At 44.9% G+C, this 22,795-nt stretch overlaps 1 protein-coding gene across 4 annotated transcripts in view; it reads right to left on the bottom strand.

The window, feature by feature from the left end:
- The window catches only part of RIPOR3 (RIPOR family member 3), a 451,742-nt gene that overhangs the window by 125,660 nt on the left and 303,287 nt on the right, over positions 1-22,795 (bottom strand). For all 4 annotated transcript variants that reach the window (XM_069243646.1, XM_069243644.1, XM_069243645.1 and 1 more), the window contains one exon: positions 18,257-18,402. In XM_069243646.1, the coding sequence (XP_069099747.1) occupies positions 18,257-18,402 (146 nt within the window). The remainder of the gene's footprint in view (positions 1-18,256; positions 18,403-22,795) is intronic.

The raw sequence follows: 22,795 nt of genomic DNA, 5'->3' as shown, positions 1-22,795 counted from the left end.
CTGGTGAATTTCAATGTTTTTAGAGTTCAAAATATTACATTTTAACTGAGATTTTCACCTATACATATAAAGATATATATTCACTTTAACGTTTGTTTCATTAGTGAACATATGTGTGTGTGTATTACATATGCAGATTTATTATGCTATTTTTTCACCATTGTTGAGGAGTGGGAGGGGCGATGAGTCCCAAGAGGCGAAGACATCATGGGGTCATGATGCCCATCCACACCCTCAACACAGGTAACAATTAGCATTTTACACTCTGTGCATTTGCATTTATGGTTTATGTGGTTGCATTTTTCATGTATATTGTTTTAGCCAAATGTATTTACCCCAAACCAAGATGCAAACTTTGAAGAGGCCACCTGACTAACAGGAGTGATGGATCCTGTGGAAAATAATTAGTATGCGCAAGCTTTGAGGCAGCAAACAGTGTTTTTTCAAATCAGTTTTGTTGTGCGGTAGCAATAAACTCAAATTTGACCTTCACACTGCAGTCATACGTGTGTGTGTATTAGAACAGTTGCACTAAATAATGTGTTATTGGCCTACATTTATTTTCACTGCATCAGTGTATGTGTGTGAGTATTTATATTATGAATCTTTTCGAAAACACGAGGCTATGTTTTCCATTTCTTGGCCAGTCTTAAAAATGGTTAGGAGTGCTATACAAATCCCCAAATAAAAGAAAATACAATAAATCTGCACGATGCAACAAGCTTACTCTATTATTGCGCGATTATAAGTGGAATTAGATAATCTGTCTACTAGAAGGATCTTAGTTGTAATAAACTATTAAAAGTGAGTAGTGACATCAACATGTATTCTGTTGTACAACAAAGCTACAGATAGAAGTAGGATTCTCCTCCTCCCAGGCTATGACCTTAGCTGTTGAAAGTGTGAGTATTGTTGAATCTCCTGGCATCAGCAACACTTCAATTTGAGCACGTATGCTATCATCCATTTTGGGTCGATAAAATGTTTGCCATCTGGCTGTTTTGTGGAGGCATCTATCCTTTATTATTCAATTGAAAAAGGTTCTCAGAGGGCTGGAAATCTGTCCCATTTTGTGAAAAACAACTCATTGGACTCCTATTGAACAAAGCATTGAAGCGTGAAAGTAAGAACCAAAGTGGAGAAGCAGGTGTTTCTTTAGGGATTACACACAGGGTCGGACTGCTATAAGAAAGAAACAGGCAGTGACTGACAGGCTGGTGTTAAAACTCAGTGTGTGGGCCTGTTTGTTTGGCTGTTTGTGGCCCTGTGTTGTGGTTTAGTGGGCAAGTTTTTACTGTTAATTTCCCTGCTATTAAACACATTTTGCCTGCTGCAAGCACAGATCCATCAGCCTTTCATATATTGTGTAACATTTATACAGTATGTCTTTATAAGGTCAAAACTGCTTCAATTTGCAAACATGGGGCCACTTTTTCAGGAATCCTATTTACTAATGGGGGCCATTTTTATTTTGGGTCTCTGCCCTATTTTCTCTCCCAGTCCGACCCTGAGCACACCTGATTCCTAACAGAGGTGCGCCTCGTAAGAAAACATGCTCTCATTACAAACCAGGCCTAGCTCGTCTCTGAGGTACCGTGGGAACGGAAGGTACTTCCTTCCTGTGAAAGCGAGAAGCGCTTCAGAATCCTAAAAATGCAGCTGCGACTGTCAGCCCATGCCTGGGATCCTCTGGAGACGCGGACTCGCCTCCAAGCTGTTCCTTAAAAGCAGTCTTATTCAGGAAAAAATCTAATTGGATTTAACCAGACATGTCCAGAGCGTGTCTGAATGAATTGGAAGTAATTGCCTGAAAACGATGCATGTGAATATCATATCGTTTGTTTCCTTTATGGCTTGGGACTGTTTCTAATTTCAAGAACACTTGGTGAAGCCACCATGCAGGCGCCTGTTCTGTCTCTGGTCCAGCAAGTACTATTCAGCAGACGAGGCCCATCCTTTAGGGCGGAGGGGCCATGCCCACCCACCTTTTGTCCCTCATGAAGAGTGTCTGTCAGGCTGAGCAAAGGTCAGCCTGACAGACACCCTTCATGTTCAGATCAGGCAGCCATCCAGGAGCGAGACATGCGTGATTTGTGCAGACTCCTGGCTGTCTGAGCTGAACTTTGCTGGGCTGAAGAGGTCACAGCTCCTATGGGCGTGACCTCCTCAGCTCAGCAAAGGTGCCTCAAGGCCCATCCCCTCGGTGATGAGGGGAAGCACCACCGATTGACGTCAACCTGGGCGCTTCAGGTTTAAGCCCTGAAGCGCCCGGGGCGAGTGTCAATCAGTGACACCTTGTCACAGAGAGGGTGGAGTCAGCAGCCTCACTGACCCCATCCCACTCTGTGCCGAAGTTGGGACTGCTGCCTTCCCTCATTGGCTGACCTAAGGTCAGCGTGCGAGGGAAGGCAGCAGTCCCAACCCTCCTGGGACCTCCAAGCTGAAGGTAATTTTGTGAGTGTTTTTTAAATGAATGTTTGGTGTGTGCGTGTATGTTTGAATGTTGACGAATGTTGTGAATGGATGTGCGTGCATGCATGTGTGAATGAATAAGTGTGAGTGTGCTTCCCGCCCCCCTCCTAAAATTACCGGCTGCCACTGCTATTCAGTTCTACTTTGCTTCATAGTCTACAGGAAGGGGAAGTGATCTAAGGCAGTGTTTCCCAAGCTGTAGGTAACGACCCACCACCAAGCTGATTGGTAAGTTGCGAAAGTCCAAGTAATAACTAAAGACGCCTTTAAATTCTGTTTTTAAATTGTCATGTTTGCTGTGCTTCAAAGACAGATGTCAAATTTCAGGATATACTGGATATGTTTTCTGACAAATTGCTGCTTATTTTAACACAGGAATTGGTATTTAAAAACTCCTCTCTTTTTGCAGCAGAAGAAAGAAAAATAAAGTAAATTATGTGACAATCTTGTTAGGGAATGTGAAAGGAAAGCCTGTAGTATGTCATTTTTTAATACATAAGAAAATGTAAATACCTGTAAATGAACTGAACATACTCATTCAGTAGTTAGGAAGCAAAAATGAGGCACACTTTTTTGTAATTCTGAAGTGTGATAGAAAAAAGATTTTAATAGAATCAAAACAAATCAACACACTTTACTTACTGATGCATATATGATATCTATTCACTCAAACCCGATTTTCCCACATCATCATTTGTGTGCAATGCTGTTTTATCAGTAAAGCTGTCTGTAAATAATGCGCTACCACATAAAAAAAATCGCCTGCCTTGTGCCTATGAATGCTAGGTGGGTCAAAAAAGGCTGTTGTTCCAAAACATGGGATGTAGTTCTAAATAAATTGGGAAGCACTTATATAAAGGCAAAGGTGAATCATCTGTAGAATGTGAAGAGTTCTGATTCTAGTTTTGCTGCTTTATCATACTGTGTGATCTTGTGCAAGTTGCTTCCCACCCTTGCTTTTTAACATTTAGATAAGTGCTTCGAAAAGAGCTTAGTGACGGGTTTAAGCACTGCTTATAAACATGGCAGGCTCAAGACATTAAACTGGTAATCCCAATGGTTTCCGAATACCTATCAGCATAGGTAAAAGATACACAGCTGCGCGGTTGTTTTTCCAAATATTAATAATAGTCACAAATTAGGTTAAAGATCTAAAAATGAAGCCAGTATTTACAATGCCAAATATGGGGCGAAGGGGGTTTCTTCTGCCACATTTAATTCGTATATTGGTTTTATCACAATGTTCCTGCTTTTTGTCACAAAACAATTTATGTATGTCAAGAATTGATTATTTGTATTTCAAAAGCTGAATCAGGTTTTCTAACAAATTGTTTTTCCATTTTACTTGTTTTCAAGATCCACCTACGGCTCTTTTATTTGACATTAAAGCTTTTAACACATCAGAGGGATGTCAGAGAACCTTCGGGTTTTGACTGTTTTGAATGACTCCTGCTGCGTACAAAAGAATTTATAATTTATGAAATCACCAAATGAATGAAACCCTTGGCGGTGATGTGTTCCATGTGTCCTCTGAAGTTCAAAGCAGATGCGCAGGGCTCCCAGAGTCAAATCAAAGGAGACACCTGGGAGCAGGAGTAAAGGACCATAGGTGCTGCACATTTTACCTATGCCTGCCCTCCCCCATCGATCCCCCCCCCCCCCCACCCCGCACCCCGCACAGCTACGGCTTCAGTCCTCAAGAATATCAGCCTCAGAGTTTATTATAGACTTGCAACTTAAACGCATTATCCTACAAAAGTTCATACTTACTGCTAAAAAGACACAAATATTCATCAAGGTACCCGTCAGACGAAACGCGATATCCGTCCACAAAGAAATCAGAGACATTTATGCTTGTGAAACGCATTCACCACCCTTACCCAGAATGTTTGTCCTTCATATCACTCTGAATCACCGAGAACCAGTAAAATTTCATGATTGCGGGAAATACGTAAAAGTATCTCATCGCATTTTTTTTGTGTCCACGTTTTGTGAAAAAAAAGATTCAAACGTCTATTCATTTTAATCAGGGCCGGCGTTAGGCATGGGCAGTGCGGCCCCGAACTCACCTTACCAGCAGGAGGGCCCGCTGCAGTCCCCACAGGCATGATTCTCAGATGTAGCTCTGCCTACACTGCAGGCTCTCCTTATGCACCCTCCTGCATCCCTTCGTTTTTTAGAAGCAAGATGTGTATCGTCCTCCCACATCACACTTGTAAGGGCCTGGTGGCTTTCCAGGGAGGAGGAGGCGATCAACAGCTGGCTCAGGAGGTCGGCGGAGCAGCACTTGAGAAAACAATGTAAAAGTCTTGTGTACCTTTTTAGGAGGCGTTTCCAGGCAACAGGAGCAATCACTTTCCTGGCTCTTTAAGTGCCTAATAATTTCTTAGCTCTGTGTCCCTCCCTCGACTTGACAGCACTGGTTTGGTCTTTGCCCAGTGGTTGCAGGCTCACCACTCAGCATTATTCATGCCCTGAGGTCCAGGGTAGGGCCCCCCCTTGTTTAACCCCTTCGCTGCCAAGCCTTTTCCGCCTCTTGTGCCAAGCCTTGTTTTGGCTATTTGGAGTGGTTCACGCCTAGGCCTTCATAACTTTTTGTCCACATAGGCTACCCACGCCAAATGTGCACCCTTTTTTCCAACATCCTAGGGATTCTAGAGGTGCCCAGAGTTTGTGGGCTCCCCTGGAGGAGACCAAGAAATTAGTCAAAATACAGCTACAACTTAGGGCCTGATTACAACTTTGGAGGAGGGTGTTAAACTGTCCCAAATGTGACGGAAATACCACCAGCCGTATTACGAGTTCCGTAGGATATAATGGACTCGTAATACGGCTGGTGGTATATCCGTCACATTTGGGATGGATTAACAACCTCCTCCAAAGTTGTTATCAGGCCCTCAGTTTTTAAAAAATCATTGGGAAAAAGGGCTACAGAAGAAAGCATGTGTTTTTTTCCCCTGAAAATGGCATCAACAAAGGGTTTATGGTGCTAAAATCACCATCTTCCCAGCTTTCAGGAACAGGAAGACTTGAATCAGAAAACAACATTTGTCAACACAATTGTGCCATTTTACTGGGACATACCCCATTTTTACTATTTTTGTGTGCTCTCAGCCTCCTTCCAGTTAGTGACTGAAATGGGTGTCAAACCAATGCTGAATCCCAGACAGTTAAACAGTTCTGAAAAGTAGACAAAGTTCTGAATTAAGCAAGGTGTCATTTGTGTAGATCCTTCAGGTTTTCCTACAAAAAGTAACAGCTAAAATAAAACAAATATTGAAATTGAGGTGAAAAAAAGAGCCATTTCTGTCCATGTTTTCTTCTATAACTTTTTCCAGCTATGGCAGATTTTTGAAAGCAATATATTGTTACGTCTGATGGACTCTTCTGGATGTGGGGATATCTAGGGCTTGTAGGTTCATCAAGAACCCTAGGTAAGCAAAGCCAATAAATGAGCTGCACCTAGCAATGGGTTTTCATTGTATACCTGGTATACAGTAATTCATTTGGTGAAATATAAAGAGTGGAAAATAGGTACGAAGGAAACCTTTGTATTTTTGAAATGGACACAAGATAAGGTGTTGAGAAGCAGCGGTTATTTGCACATCTCTGAATCCTGTGGTCCCCATACTAACACATGAATTACAGGGCATTTCTCAAATAGACTTATTTTTTACACACTGCCTTACATTTGGAAGGAAAAAGTGTAGAGAAAGACAAGGGACAGTAACACTTGTTCCTCTATTCTGTGTTCCCCCAAGACTACAGATACAAATGGTACCTCACTTGTGTGGGTAGACCTAGTGCCTGCGACAGGAAACACAACATAGACACATCACATTTTTACATTGAAATCTGATGTGTTTTTTTGGAAAGTGCCTAACTGTGGGTTTTGGCCTCTAGCTCAGCCGGCACCCAAGGAAACATACCAAACCCTTGTATTTTTGAATACTAAACACCTAGGGGAATGGAATCTAGGATGGGGTGACTTGTGGGGCTCGCACCAGGTTCTGTTACCCAGAATCCTTTGCAAACCTCAAAATTTGGCAAAATAAACACTTTTCCCTCAAATTTCGGTACTGCAAAATTCTAGAATCTGAGAGGAGCCACAAACTTCCTTCCACCCAGCATTCCCCCAAGTCTCCTGATAAAAATGGTACCTCGCTTGTGTCGGTAGGCCTAGTGTCCACAACAGGAAATGCCCCAAAACACAACATGGACACATCACATTTTCCCAAAGAAAGCTGACCTGGTTTTTGCAAAGTGCCTAGCTGTGGATTTTGGCCTCTAGCTCTGCCGGCACTTAGGGAAACCTAGCAAACCTATACATCTTTTAAAACTAGACACCTAGGGGAATTCAGAATGGGATGACGTGTGAGGCTCTCACTAGGTTCTGTTACACAGAATCCTTTGCAAACCTCAAAATTCACAAAAAAACACTTTTTTCCTAACATTTGGATGATAGAAAATTCTGGAATCTGGGAGGAGCCACATATTTCCTTCCACCCAGCACTCCCCCAAGTCTCCTGATAAAAATGGTACCTCACTTTTGTTGGTAGGCCTAGTGCCTGCGACAGGAAACACCCCAAAATGCAACATGGACACACCAAATGTTTACCTTGAAAACTGATGTGTTTTTTGTAAAGTGCCAGGCTGTGGCTTTTGGTCTCTAGCTCAGCCTGCACCTAGGAAAACCTACCAAACCTGTGCATTTTTTAAAACTAGACACCTAGAGGAACCCAGGATGGGGTAACCTGTGGGGCTCTAATCCAGGTTCTGTTACCCAGAATCCTTTGCAAACCTCAAAATTTGGCAAAAGATACTTTTTCCTCACATTTCGGGGATAGAACGTTCTGGAATGTGAGACAGGCCACAAATTTCCTTCTACCCAGCATTCCCCCACATTTCTCGATAAAAATGATAGGCCTAGTGCCCACAACAGGAAATGCAGCACATCACATTTTCCCAAAGAAAACTGACCTATTTCTTTCAAAGTACCTAGCTGTGGATTTTGGCTTCCAGCGCATCCGGCACCTAGGAAAACCTAGCAAACTTGGACATTTCTGAAAATTAAACACCTAGTGGAAACCAGGATTTGGTAACTTGTGGCACTCTCACCAGGTTCTGTTACCTGAAATCCTTAGCAAACCTCAACATTTGGCAAAAAAACACTTTTCCCTCACATTTCGGTGCCGCAAAGTGCTGCAATCTGAGAGGAGCCACTACCTTCCTTCTACCCAGCATTCCCCCACATCTCCTGATATAAATGGTACCTCATTTGTGTGGATAGGCCTAGTGCCCGCAACAGGAAATACCCCAAAACACTACGTGGACACATCAAAATTATTTTGTGGGGGCACCTGCGTTTTTGGTCCTGGGCTCAGCAGCCATCTAGGGAAACCTACCAAACCCAGACATTTCTGAAAACTAGATGCCTGAGAGAGTCCAGGGTGGTGTGACTTGCGTTGATCCACCAGTGTTTTATTACCCAGAATTCTCAGCAAACCTCAAAGTTAGCTAAAAAAAAAAACATTTCCCCCACATATCTGTGTGGGATCACTGTACAGGCACAACTTTCCTACCACCCAACGTTTCCCTCAGTCTCCCGATAAAAATTATATCTCACTTGTGTAGGTGGGCCAAGTGCCTGTGACAGGGAAGAGTAAAAAACATGTCGAACTTAAGGGGAACCAAAGCGGGTCCAAATGGGCAGTTTAAAAATAAAGTTTTTAGACTGGTAAGTGGGGCAGAATTTTTATCGGTATAGATGCGACAATGCTGGGTGGTAGGAATTTTGTGGATTCCTACAGATTCTGGAAGGTTCTAGCACAAAAATTGGGGACAATATGTTATGTTATGTTATGTTATGTTATGTTATGTTATTTTTATTTGTACCGCGCACAGCTGCCCCAGCAAAGGGGCGTCCCGGCGCTTTGAGAAGGTAAACACAACACAGCACTAAAAGCGGGCAAAAGAAGACAAAACACAACAGATAAGCTTAGACAAATAAAAAGGTCTTAATAGCCCGCCTAAACTGAAGGAGCTCATCAATGGCCCGGATTTGTGGAGGAAGAGAATTCCACCAACTCGCTGCCAGGACTCGAAAAGAGCGGCCCCCAATTCTGCTCAGCTTAAAGCGCGGAACCACTGCTAAGTTCTGGCCTAACGATCTAAGAGTGCGAGAGGGAACATAAGGAATCAGCAATTTCTCCATGATTTGCGGGGAAGTACCCTTTAAGATTTTAAATGCAAAACAGAGAACCTTAAATCTAATCCTCTGCTGCACAGGGAGCCAGTGGAGAGAGCGCAGAGTATTGGACACCGAACATCGCCTGGGGAGACCAGTCCCCAGTCGGGCCGCAGCGTTTTGAACCCGCTGGAGCCGCCGAAATTCTGACTGGTTTATCCCCGCCAGTAGGGAGTTGGCATAGTCCAACCTAGACAGCACTGATGCTTGAACCACCAGCTGTCTTGTAGGTGCATCAAAGAATTTGAGGATAGGTCGAAGTCCTCTGATGATGCCATAGCAAGAAGCCGCCACCTTCTTGGTATGACAGATGAAACTCAGAGAAGAATCAAACCATACCCCCAAGTTTTTTATCTCTGCCGCTGGGAGGGGAGTCACACCCAACTCCGAAGGCCACCATTTATCATCCCACAAAACCACCTGTTTACCAACCACCATAATCTCCGTCTTTTCGGTGTTTTACTGGAGACAGTTGGATTTCATCCAGTTAGCCACTTCCCACAGACCATCACAAAACCTGGGAGCCTCCAGGTCTGAGTCCCCACTCAGTGTGACCGCCAGCTGCGTATCATCTGCGTAGGATACCATGGTTAGGCCCCACCGCTTGACGACCGCAGCCAACGGTCTCACATACAGATTGAAAAGGGTGGGACTCAGTGAAGACCCCTGTGGGACTCCCTGGTCTAACGGGTAGAGTGACGACTTACCGGGCGGGATCGCCACCTGGAATGACCTATCCATAAGGAAGGAACGAAACCAGTGCAAGGCGGAGCCAGAAACGCCCACCTCCTCAAGACGCTGAATCAGAATTCCGTGCGAGACCGTGTCGAAGGCGGCACTAAGATCTAATAACAACAGTGCCGCCGTCCGACCGGAATCCATCACGGAGCGCAGATGCTCGACCATCGAGAGGAGGGCCGTCTCCGTACTATGACCCGCGCGGAACCCGTTCTGGGTAGGATCAAGAATGTTAAACCTACCAAGGTGGTCTGTAAGAGTGGCATTCACATGGGCCTCTGCTATTTTCGTGACCCAAGGAAGAAGGGAGATAGGGCGGTAGCTTTCAGGTTTAAGGGGGTCAAGGGTCGCCTTCTTCAGAATTGGCGTAACTACTGCCTGCTTCCATTTAACGGGAACCACTCCAGAAGAAAGAGACAGGTTGATCAAGGACAGTACCGGGGAGCGGCAAACCGGTGCCAGAGTCTTAAGTTGGGCGGGTTTCAACGGGTCAGCCGGAGAGCCAGACTTAATTTTGGCGCTGAGATAGTCAAACATCTCCAGAGATAAGGGGGGTAAGATGGAAAGACATTCCCCCTCACCTAAGGTGCGACCAACCTGCTCTAGCATCAGGGAACCCGTTGGGAAAGTGCGATAGATGGCTTGCACTTTTTCATGAAAGAAAGAGGCCAAACCCTCACAATGTGAATCCGAGCATATTTCCCCTGCAATTACTCTCTTCGCCATCAGGTCCTTTAATACTTTAAAAATAAGTTTTGATGGATTGGTAGAATTCTGAAACTGTTGAGCATAAAAGGAGGCACGAGTTTGACACACTGCCCTGTGATAAATCTTGATTTTAGCAAGATAACATATTTTCAGATCAGAGTCATATGACTTCCTCCATAATCTTTCGGCCTGTCTACAGACCCTCTTAAGAGATGCCAAGGAAGTGTCATACCAAGGGCTCGGCTCCTTCCGGTGACACTTAGACCAACACATAGGAATCAAAGAATCGAGGGCACCAGAAATCCACTCACAGAAGGAGTCGTATCCACAATCGACCTCAGTGAGTGGACCTAAAGGAGCCTTCTCGAGCTGATGATAAAAATCCTCCAGACTTAATTTGTTCCAGTGTCGTTTAAGAACAAATCTATCCTGAGATACAAAAGGAGAGTGAGACAGAGAGCATGCCATTTTCACCAGCATGTGGTCTGTCCAGACCAACTGAGAGGAACCAAGAACTCTGAGACCTTCTAAATTTGTGAAGAACGGGTCAAGAATATGACCACCTTTATGTGTGGGGAAGGTAATCATCTGCGAGAGCTGTAAAGCCTCAAGATCCGCCAAAAAGCTCCTAATAGTAGGTAAGGAAGGACAGTCCAAATGGAGATTAAGATCTCCCACAACATTAAAATTTGCGCATCCTAGTGCCTCTATGCTAATATACTCAGGAAGAGTAGCCCTAAAAACAGAATCACAGCCCGGAGGCCGGTAAATTAATAACCCAAAGAAGGTAAACTGATGACTAAACGCTATTTTAAATAGGGCACCCTCACACCCCAAAAGTTCAGCGGCTTTCCACTGACAGGGATAACACAGTTTGGTGACCATCGCAATACCTCCACCTCTAGTCGTACGATTTAAAGTAAAAATAGCATATTCTGGGGGAAAAGCTAAGTTAGTTATCGAGGAGTCAGAGTCCTGGAGCCACGTTTCCGTCAGAAAAAGCACATCCGGCGAACCATCAGCAAGAAGGTCGTAAATCTCCTGATAGTGCTTTACCACAGATCTGACGTTTAAGCTCCAGATACTCAAGTCCCGTTGTCCTATCCTCTTTACAGCAGGCCCTAAGGAGCGTATAAGGGAGGGGGGTTCCAATGACCATACACCGCACCTACAGTGATATGGGCCACACAACGGGCCTACAGGCGAACACTCGCAACGTGTACATTGACCCCGAAGGGCCAGTAAATCGGACCTACTATAGGTTCGCAAACGAACAGTCATGATTACCAGGTCCAGAGTTCTGCCACGAGCCGCGCTTCCTTAGCGCAGACGGGCGCAGACGGGCGCAGACGGGCACGACTCTGGCACAACTCTGGCACGACTCTGGCACGACTCTGGCACAGCGAAGGCACGCCCGCTGCGCGTATCCGCTGCGCGTTGGGGGGAGCTTTAAATAGGCGTCCCTCACTCAGCCGGAGCGCTAGACCGCTCGTCAGCAACCCCACCCAGAGTGATCACCACTCCAAGATGGCGCCCAAAGTGACCACCACTCCAAGATGGCGCCCAAAGTGACCACCACTCCAAGATGGCACCCAAAATCAATACCCCAGAGACCGGACCCGCCAAACAGCGGTGGGAGAACCGATTGGAGTGCAGGTAAGGGGGTTACAATAAGTCCTATAAAATCAGGGCAATAAACAACTAAAAAAGAACACAAATAGTTATAAAGGTAGCTTTTAAAATAATATCGCAGTATAGAGGCGCATAACGCGATGCAAAGCGCGAGTACCTTCTCAGGACAATATGTGATTTCAAGCAAAGTTGGAGGTTTGCAGGGCATTGTGGGTAAGAAAATGGTGAGGGGTACATTATGAAGCATACCACCCTGGACTCACCCAGATGTTTAGTTTTCAGATGTGACTAGGTCTCATAGATTTTTCTAGATGGCAGCGACAAAAAGTCCAAAAAGTGCAGCCCTCACCATTCCAAGTGGGACAATTTTGAGAGTTAGCCAAGGTCTCATAGTCCAAATGTAAAACCAAAACCCAAAACAATCAAATGTCCTCTTGCTTGCCATTTGAATAAGATCTTTTAGTGTGCATGGGGAAGAGCTGAAAGACTATTACCCCCTTCAGTTGGGGTAGGGTCATAACCATGCCCATACTGGTTGGTAGCCACCACCCCACTATTTGTTTTTTAATTCCCTGGCCTTTACTAGGCTTTCTGCCCCCTCCCCCCCAAAAGGAGTGGATCGGGGGTAATTGCCCCATCTGCCCACTGGTGGGCAGAACAACTTTGTCTCCATTTATTTGGGGTGGGGGTATGGCCATACCCCCACCCTCTTTTAAAAAAAAAAAAATCTTCCCTGGTGTCTAGTGGGCTTTTCCACACCCCTTAGGAGCAGATGGGCCTTACAAAAATTGTCCGATCTGCCCCCAAGGAGAGCAGAAATGGCCAACAGTAATATGCCCCCATGGTAAGTGACCCTTGCCCAAGGGACTGCCCCACCAAACAAAACATACACACCAATCCCTGGTGCCTAAGTGGTTTCTGCCCCCTTTGGGGCCTAGTAGAAATAGGCCGATCTGCCCCCAAGGGGGAAGAAATGGCCTAAAATAAATTTGCCCCCACCCAGGGAGCAACCATTGCCTAAGGGGTCGCTCCCCTTCTGTAAAAAATACAAATCCCGGGTGCCTAATGGTTTCTGCCTCCCTTGGGGGCTGATCAGCCTGATTAAAATAGGCCGATCTGCCCCCAAGGGAGCAGAAATGGCCTAAAATAAATTTGCCACCCAGGGGAGCGACCCTAGCCTAAGGGGTCGCTCCCAGTGCGTGACATTGGCACACAAAAAAAACTCCCTGGTGTCTAGTGATTTTTGCCCCCCTTGAGGCAGATTGGCCTAGGAGAAAGAGGCCAATCTACCCCCAAGTTGGGCAGAAATGGCCTAAAATAAAATTGCCTCCCAGGGGAGTGACCCTTGCCTAAGGGGTCGCTCCCCATCTGTAAAAAAAGAAATACAAATTAAAACATCCCTGGTGCCTAGTGGTTTCTGACCCCCTTGGGGCCAGATCAGCCTAATTAAAATAGGCCGAGCTGCCCCCAAGGGGGGAAAAGTAGCCTAAATTACATTCCCCCCCCCCCAGGGGAGCGACCCTTGCCTAAGGGGTTGCTCCCCTTGCGTGAAATTGTCGCAAAAAAAATCCTTGGTGTCTAGTGGTTTCTGTCCCCCTTGGGGGCATATTGGCGGAAAACAAAATAGGCACATCTGCCCCTAAGGGGGGCAGAAATGACCTATAATAAATTTGGCCCCCAGGGGAGGAACCCATGCCTAAGTGGCCACTCCCCTCTCGTTAAAAAAATAAAGTAAATAATCCCTGGCGTCTAGAGGTTTCTGCCCTCCTTGGGGGCAGATGGGCCTAACTAAAATAGGCTGATCTACCCCAAGGGTGGGCAGAAAAGGCCTTAAAAAAATGCCCCCTAGGAGAGCGACCCTTGCCCAACCTTGCTTTATGATCGTGCTGCAGAAATGCTCAGAAAGACATCAAAGGAAAGGTAAAGCCTTTCCTTTCCTTTGAAGCCTCTCTGATCTCCCCCACCCACTAATCGTAAGAGAAATGCAAGCATTTCTCTTACGATTGCGCTGGAAGCTGAGCTTCCAGTGCGATGGGGGTGACCTCTGATGAGCATGCCTACCTCATCAGACATAACTGGAGGGCTCGGGGGGGCCGAGGTGGAAGGGGAAGCGATTCCCCTTCCATCCCTGACCAGGAGAAGGGGGTGGGAGGCCCACAGGGAAGTGCTAGCAGTCCCCCCGTGGGCTGGTACCAGGGTGAAATGGTTATGCCCCTGGCGTCCCAGCGCTGTGCCACCAGACGTGACCATTACGTCCTTGGCACCAAAGGGGTTAAGCCTAGTAGCTCTCCATCATGGCTGAGAGGCCCAGAGAATGGGGCCCCTCTTCTGGGCCTCGAGGCGCTACACCATGATTGTGGGGAGGATCAGCAAATGGGCGTTACACCATGGCGTTGAGAACCAGATAACCAAGGACCCTGTCCCAAGCCCTGCTGTCATGGTGTAGTGCTGCAAGGCCCAGGACAGGGGCGTCCATCTCCTGGACCTCTCAGAACTGAACCATGTCAATGAGTCCCAGGGATGGTGGTGTCCTTTCCATGGATGCAGCTACAGTTGGGGCATCAGGTGCAGTGGCTCTGGCACACATTTAACCCTAATAATTGCTGCATTTAACCACCTCAACAGCAGTTAAAGGGTACAATTGTTCTTGCTTGCACCAGGGCACACTGCATCCTGGCTATTCTACTGGTTCTCTGTCCTAGGCCTTGCACGACTCAACCATGGCTACCAGGCGCAGAGGAACGGTGCCTCTGCTCCTGGACGACGCAGCATTACTCCATGGCTACGAGGCCAAGGAGAGGACATAATTAGGATGCTTCCCACTTCAGAAGGCAACACTAATGCCTAGTCAACAAATTAATATGGAAAGGCAAGCCAAGGGTCTGGCTTGGCACTAAGAGCTCGTTTCCAAACCAAGCCATGAACATTTTGGCATGTATTTGTGCCACAAAATGTGACTGATTCTCTTAAAAATGAAAAAAAGTGTATTTCTTTAACATGGAGAAGAATGCCAACATGGACAAACGGATTAGAGATTCCGAAAATAATTTGACCCAAGACTCTTCCACTGATAGGGAGTGAGGTGTAGAGAGCCATTATTGCAATGTACACTTGTACAGAACTACAGCTGCTGAGAAGGAGGGTGCCCATGGTCAGGGAGGATGCAGGGAGGTTGAGTCATGTCCAGTCACGCTGGAGGCACATGCTGGTCACAACAGAGACATCAGACACAATCTGCCCATGATGCTGCAGACAACGCCATCTAATACTCACCACAAAAGCACAAGATTTATTCTTATAAAAGATACATAAAGCCAGCTAGTATTTACAGCTGTTACAAACAGACACTTGGTACTCATTTCCTCTCACTTTTGTAGGTTGAATGGCCAAGTCAGACATTTTCAGCCTGCAAAGTACACGTCTCGTGCAAGCGTCTGCAGCAGAAGCACTGGGGCTATGAGCCACTTCACAAGTATGGTAAAGCAAGCTAGCACCCTATTTCAGATGATGCTTATGCCAGTCTCATTGGCTCCCAGGATAGGGCTGCCTTCTCGCTCTTGGCAGGGCATCACATGTTCAGTGCTTGGTTTTCAACTGTTAACCTAATGTGTTCTGGGTGTTGTAGTCATATTTAGCATCCATGGAGCCACCTGACAGCAATGTGCTTTAAGAGAGCAGGTCTGGGCATGGTGCCTGGACATGGAGCGAACCCTCGTCGACGGCCACACATGGATAATGCAGGGGGTGCCAAGGCCCAAACTCCCTTCCTTACAGTAAAGGCCAAGTTAAGGTACTCAACACCAGGACGCAGGTCCCACCAAAGTAAGTGGGAGCAGACACAATGAAAAACTATGGGCCTACCAGATTCCAAATTAGAGAGCAGGACGTGTAAAATGCACCTGTTTGAAACTGTGGGCAGGCACAAGTAAATAAGCAGCCAGTGAACACAATAAAGGAACAAAGTCTAATAACCCGGCAATCCAACTAAAAATATTTATTTAATTAAAGCTGAAATTGTACAATACATAGGACTGGTTGAAAGTCATAAGACCTAAGGTCTTGTATAAAATGTATACTAGAGCAGCAGAGTAGCAGAACTATGTCAACTTTTGCTCAATTTATGTTGGAATGTTATAGAGTTGCGAACGTTTGTGTTCACCTGTATAAGGCATTATAGCTGCACTCCTGTCTATGAACCTGCAATGTCATGTCATGAAGGTATAAGGCAGTACCTTTAGGATTGCATGGTTGCAGTAGTGCAGCACTATAAACATAAAGCCTGACAGGGAAGTAATGCGGTAGCACAGTGAAATTATAGGGTCCTATGCTCAGAGCAGTGGTGCTGCAATCCAAACCAGGTAAGCCACAGTACTATGAACTCATAAGGATTTGTGCACAAGACAGCGGTGCTTCCAAACTAAGGAAACAAGGTGTTAAAAGCTTTTGTCTTATACATTATTGCATTCTGGTAATTTCACACTTAACAAGGTAAGTTTGGGTGGAAAATCCCAGGATGCTGTTCTTTGTAGGAGAAATTCCTTAATAAAATATTTTGTTTGCACAGCACTCTGTTGCCCTTTTCTTGTGTCTCACTTGTGATTATAGTCTTTCAAATAAAAATGTAATGTCACTCACATTTATTTCACTAGATTCCATTGGTTAATTGTATAGTCACTTGAGAGAGGCCTTCAGTGAAATTCAAGATAGATTTCAACCATTTTATTTTCTTTGATATCTTTCTTGCTCAAAAATCACCTGTACCATATACATTAGCTTGCATTGGGTGTCTGGGAAGCCAGTGCCCCTTAAGTACTCCTTCCAAACTGCAGCACGCCTCATTGTGGCCTCAAGAAATAGGACCACATCACCCCACCCTGACGGAACTCCACGGGATCCACATGCCAGCCAGCACCACCTTCAAACCGAGCTGCATCAGCTACAAATGCATCATGAGTGGCACCCCTGCTTACTTGGATGAAAACCTTACCATTTTGGGCAGCTGTCTTCGTACCTGCAGTAAGGACACCTTCAGTAGAGGAAAAGAAGAAAACAGGGCAACAGGCAATCTCCATGTCTGCGCCAAGAATCTGGAATGATTCCCTCTTTCCCTCCGGAAAACCCAACCTAGTTCCAATTTAGGTTGCATCTGAATACTGATGACTTTAGAGAACACTACATCATGATGCAGTAACAGTGCACAAACAAGCTACCCCTTCTAGCATATGCTGATTGTGTCTTTGCTTTTGACCCCTATAGATCTCCAAACTGCCTTTCAGTTAGGTTTGCACTGTATAAATACCACAAAAATACATAATAAGGCATCAACTGGGAATACATTTTTTAAATATTGGAGTATAGACATACATTTTGAAGAAACCAGAACTAAGCTTTTCTATCTAGTTAATACAGCTTTAAAATAGATATACTTATTTTATAAGGGTTATTATTTTTGTTCTATTGTTTTATTGATATCTGCATAAGGAAAGTTGCTTCTTGCAAAGTCGGGTCAACAATGCCAGTGGGTTAACAGTTAATAAATGGCAAATCTTGTTGTATCACATTGTATGCTAATTAGAGGGGCCTTGCATATTCTCAGTCTGCCCAGTGCCCCACAAAGTGAAGAACCGGCCCTGATTTTAATTAGCACACCAGGCCAAACAATGGCAACACTGAATAGCTGATACACCACTAGTGGAATTCTGCCAGATCAAGGAAATAGCCAAAGGTGGCTGTCACAAATCTCAAGAGGAGGGAGGGGGATGGGGTGGAGACCTTGGGGGGGGGAATAATAATATATATATTTTTAAAGTACCTTTGCTGCTGCCGCCACCTCGCTCCTCTGCCCTCAATGGTGTTGCTGTCCCCGCTGTCCCTGGGACACCAGCACTGGCTCCCCACGCAATTCTGGCACTGCTCTCATGCTACACATAGAATGAGAGCAGTGCCAGGATTGGTCTGAACAGATTGGTCAGCAGCTCACACAGTGATTGGGAGTCTGTGCAGTTTCTCGAACCCAGCTGTGCAACACAGTCCAATTGCAGAAACATAAGTGTGCCTATCAGTTTGGCTGGCCTAACACGGCTGGACAAACTAACATGCATATTTAGGTGCACTCCACCCCCCCCTCCTCTCGCTCCCCTCCCATCGCCCAGCCCCTCCCCTCCCTGCACATGCTGGCTGAGCCAGCAGCTGAAAAATAAAACAATAGTAAAATATAGTTTTATTTTTCAGCTGCTGGCTCAGCCAGTGGAGCGACGCTCCTTTGCCATTTTGAAGGAGCGCTTCAAAACCTACAAAGAGCGAGAATGTTGTTTGCCCAGGAGCACACAATGCAATCTATAGGGAAACCAGAATTAGAAAAGAACACATCTATCCCCGATTGTTAGAATTAGCAATGTAAGCACTAGACCACATGTTATTGCTCACCCCATCGCTCACTGCACATGGTTACTGACTTACTTCCAGATGACCTCTAGTTGCAGTTTGATGGTTCCCAGTTCCGTAATGTCCACAATAACACTCCTGGGTCTTGTGGTGAAAAAATCTGCACAGTCGCACGTTACAAGCCCGACCAGAACCGTTGTCAGCCCCCGAAGTTCTATGACCTATAGAATAAATATGTATCACAAACGTAAATATTACTATGTCTTAAACGTTTTAAATTACAATTTGAGAACGTGTGAATTTGCCACACTAAATAAGTTATTCCATCTATGGGCCGATTTGGGTTAATTCAACTGTAGGTACCACCGGTGAAATAATACAAGTTCCCTTTGAAAGTATGTCTGGGCCCAAAATTATTGGGTCTGAAAAAGTTGCTTCTGATAATTCTAGGCCCTGAGACACTGGCCCTGTAAGATTCATTGTAATACAGGGACCGCAGGCAACAGAATTGCCTGGCCCCACCTGCCCCCGCAGCAGTGCCAGGGAGCTGAAAATGTTCACCTGGACAGGCAAAAGTGTGCCCACCACCTCTGCACCTCACCACAAACTCTCAGTGGCAGTTCCACACATACTTTCCAACTGTTCGGAGCAGGCAGAAAATATCTGCATTTTTGTGCTGAAATGGGGAAAACTACCTGAAAAAACACCCAGTATATCTGAGCCTGCACCGTTATTCCCCCCATTTAGGAAAACAAATAATGATCAGGCTTTGCTGCAGAGACACTGGCCAGCAATTAAAATTTCGCACTTCTGGTAACTCCGCAGCCAGGGGTATAGGAGACACAACATTTCTGGGGGGATGGGGCAGGGACAGCCTTAGGAACTTTTGATTGACCCTATAGAAGGTGCCCATTGACTAAGAACAGGAGGCTTTGATAAATGTATATAGTCAAGTAGTTCAGAAATGCAATAGCGAGAAAGGAGGGCATGTCATCACAGTTTAAAGGTATGCTTTATTGTTAATTGCATTCTGGAAAGCAATTAGAAAATATGTGAAAACCATGATCTTTGCTTCTTTATGCACCAAGCAACAAGAGTGGGAGAGAAAAAAAGGAGAATAAACAAAATTTTCCTAGAGACATTCATAAACCTCCAAATGCAACTGGATTAATCAGAAACCATTCTTTGTGCTGCTAATAAAATACTGAAGTTATGTTTCAAAAACCAAATATTTTCTTGTGCCATTCTGTGTGGAGAACAAATTGTTTTACAATTGTCTGTGTGTCAAATGTTTCCATCATCTCTTTATATATATTGCATATGGCATTATTTGGTCTTTTCTGTGACATAATTGACCTCAACAAAGTTTTTCACTGGTGGAGTCCAATGAAGTTTCTCTCGGCCTCAAAAAAGATAGTGAAATAACAAAGGAGACCTCTTGTAGGCCCTAAACCTATGTTTAAAAAGCTCTCTTGGAAGCATTTTTTCAAAGTATGACTGCAAGTTATGGCCTTGAAGAGTACTTAAACATACTTGATAATACAGTTAACAGTTAACTGAGGTGAGGGTAGCAAACGGTCAGTTTCTTGATAGCGAGCTATGTATTTTGAAAGACAGAGCTGCAACCACTCATTGAATTTTAAAGTGTATGATTAATGTATCATGCTGTAAGGAAGTCACAATCCCTCTATTACCGCAATGAACCTTGACTGGCCACAGGTGCTACTCTTTAAGATTGAGCTGTATAAAGGCTTAGTGAATTGGGATTTGGGAGCATCTTAGGAAATGGGACAATAATAAGTATCAGTTGTACTTGCCACTCAATGCAAGGTCACTTTGAAACTTTTTGCTTTTGCCCATTCTGGTTTACGAACCTGTTTTTGTTGGCCATTAGGACTCGGTGCACTTTACCACTGATAGCCAGTGGTAAAGTGTTTGTGCTTCCTTCTTTGCACATGGTAAAACTGGATTACATCCAATTGGCACTGGGTCTGCAGCACCTATTGTGCCACCCACATAAGTAGCCCTTTCCAAAATGTGTAGTTTTAAGCTGACATTTCAACCTGGCAAAATAAACCTTTTGCCAGGCCTATAACTTCATTTTTAATTAATCTGCCACCCCTAGGGTATGCCCTAAACAGCCCATAGGGTGGGTAGATTGTATTTAAAATGTTGGCCATGTGGTTTTAAATTTTACATGTCCTGGTAGTGAAAAACTCTTAAACTTATTTTTCACTACTGCGAGGCTTGCAAGGCTTGCCTCTCCAACAGGATAACATTGGGTCACCTTATTACTTTTAAAATGTGATAACTTCATTTGGGACCAGATAGGAAAGTCAAGTTTGGGGTCCAAAGAAGTGTAATTTAAACCCTTTTTAATGTTAAAGTTGGATTTTAAGCCTCAATTCTGCAAATACCACTTTTAGAAAGTTGGCATTTTCTTGTCCTAGCGATTTAGTGCATGCAGCCTGTATCCTGGGTTACATGACTGGATGTAGTTGGCAGTTGGCCTATTTGTATTCCTCCCAGACAGTAAGACAAAGGGGTGCTAGGTGTCGGCACAATGGGAGGGACGGAGCTGTTCCCTGGCCCAATTACTTTTCGGAGGGACTACCTCAGCACACAAACAAATTCCTTGACACCAGTCTATTGTCATCCCAGATCCCTTGGAGTCTGGCAAGGGAAGGAAGGAAATTCCAGAATCAGATGTGGGGGAAGTCTAGAAGTTTCTCCCACTTCAGAGTCTGGCACCAGCTGTAGATACTGGACATCTCAGGTCAACTCTGTAATTAATTCCTGGTACTGTGGAAAACTACAGAAGGACTGCCTTGTACTCCAGGGTATTGCCTTGCTGCTTGAGGAATGCTTGTTTCTCAGAAGACTGTCCTCCTGCCTGAGACCTGAGTTGTTTCTCAGGTGTCTGCCCTGCTGAATGAGTCCTGCCTTGTTTCCCAGAGGACTGCCCTGCTGCTTGAGGCATGCCTTGTTCTCCAGAGGACTGCCCTGCTGCTTGAGGCCTGCCTTGTTCTCCAGAGGACTGCCCTGTTGCTTGAGGCCTGCGTTGCCCTACAGAAGCCTGCCCTGCTTCTTGAGGCCTGCCTTCTTACCTGAACGAGAAAGGACCATCACTTTGAACCCAGGACTACCAGAGTGACTCTAATGGCCAGGTGCATGTCCTCCTTTTATGGGATACAGGGATACAACAAGCTCCAAGGGCCTCACTATACCTGCCAAACTGACCTGCTGCAACTGACCCTTCCTTAACCTGCCTGAGCCCTGCTTATCTCAGCTGGATTGAGTTCCATCATCCCCAAGTGGTCCTTCCTGTGAAATCCTGATTCTTTGAACTCTGTGTGCATGACTTTGAGGGGGTAACCTTTTCAGAGTGATTAACCTCGTCACTGGATCAGTCCCATACTCCATCTTAATCAGTCTGAATGTATGACTTTGTCCCGGTCTACCAACCAGATAGCCATAGAGCTTTCTTCTTCTTGGTGCTATTTTTACTTAAACATTTATAATTTCATATCTCCAGTTCTACTGATACGATTTTGTTATTTTTTGTCTCATATTATTTATTGCATTTTACTTTGTTTTCTACATTGGTATAGGGTTTGCTTTGTGTTGTGTTTTCACTTTACTACAGTTTGAGTGCTGCATAAATACTTACCACAGTGTCTCTGAGTTAGGCCTGCTTTTGCGCTAAGCTACCAGAGGGTAAAGCACAGGTTAATTTAGTGACTTCTGTGGTTCACCCTGATCAAAACTGTGGTTGTTGCTTGAGAAGGGGTTTCACCTCACTCAATCAAAAACCCAATTTCTTACAGTATCCATCATTCAATAACGACTTTCTATCCCAGGCCTCTAGAAGAGGCATCTCAGATAATGAAAACACTTAGAAACAATGCTATTGGAATATCATTGACCAGACCTCCAGTTGGCAATTCACTAGCATTAGCAGACAGCACCACTTCATTAAATGTTTTAGCCAAAGAACTATAAAATTTGTAATCCCAGCTTCTCCCTTTTTATTTAAAGTAGTATGCAATAAGCACTGCATTAAAATCTGCATAAGACTCCCAACAGTGGCATTTATCCAAAAGGGCAATCTCTGGGAATTTTCCTCAGGACCTACCTCACCATAACTTCATTGCTGTGGGGAATGTGGAACCAGGAAAATTGATTATTATTCCTAGCCTCCCCACTACACAATGGAGTGTTTATGGTTAATCACATATTCAACATATAACTCTGCTGCCATTTGCTTTATCATTGCACAGGAGGGTGAGTGAGGATACGATACAACCACTGCCAGCTGAAGTGTATTGTTTGCTCTCTTGTGGCCGTGAGGCGGAGATTGAGGCACTGTATGCACTCAATGCAGCACAAAAGATAAAACACAACAAGAAAACTTTAGACTTGTGCTGTCAAATCTGCTGGAACAAATAGAGCAAATGGATGTCACGGGTGTACATTGGCCACAAACTTAAAAGCTGAAGATGCAGATTAACATGACATGAAATATGCCTTATGTATAATATACTCACAAAATGAGATGCACAGTGTGTGTGTATTGGAGATAGATGATTTACAAATGTGAAAAACCTGATGTGA

This window comes from Pleurodeles waltl, chromosome 7 (assembly GCF_031143425.1).
Source record: "Pleurodeles waltl isolate 20211129_DDA chromosome 7, aPleWal1.hap1.20221129, whole genome shotgun sequence".
NCBI classification, from domain to species: domain Eukaryota; kingdom Metazoa; phylum Chordata; class Amphibia; order Caudata; family Salamandridae; genus Pleurodeles; species Pleurodeles waltl.
The sequence above is the reverse complement of the archived record's forward strand: the minus strand, read 5'-3'. Positions and strand labels throughout refer to the sequence as shown.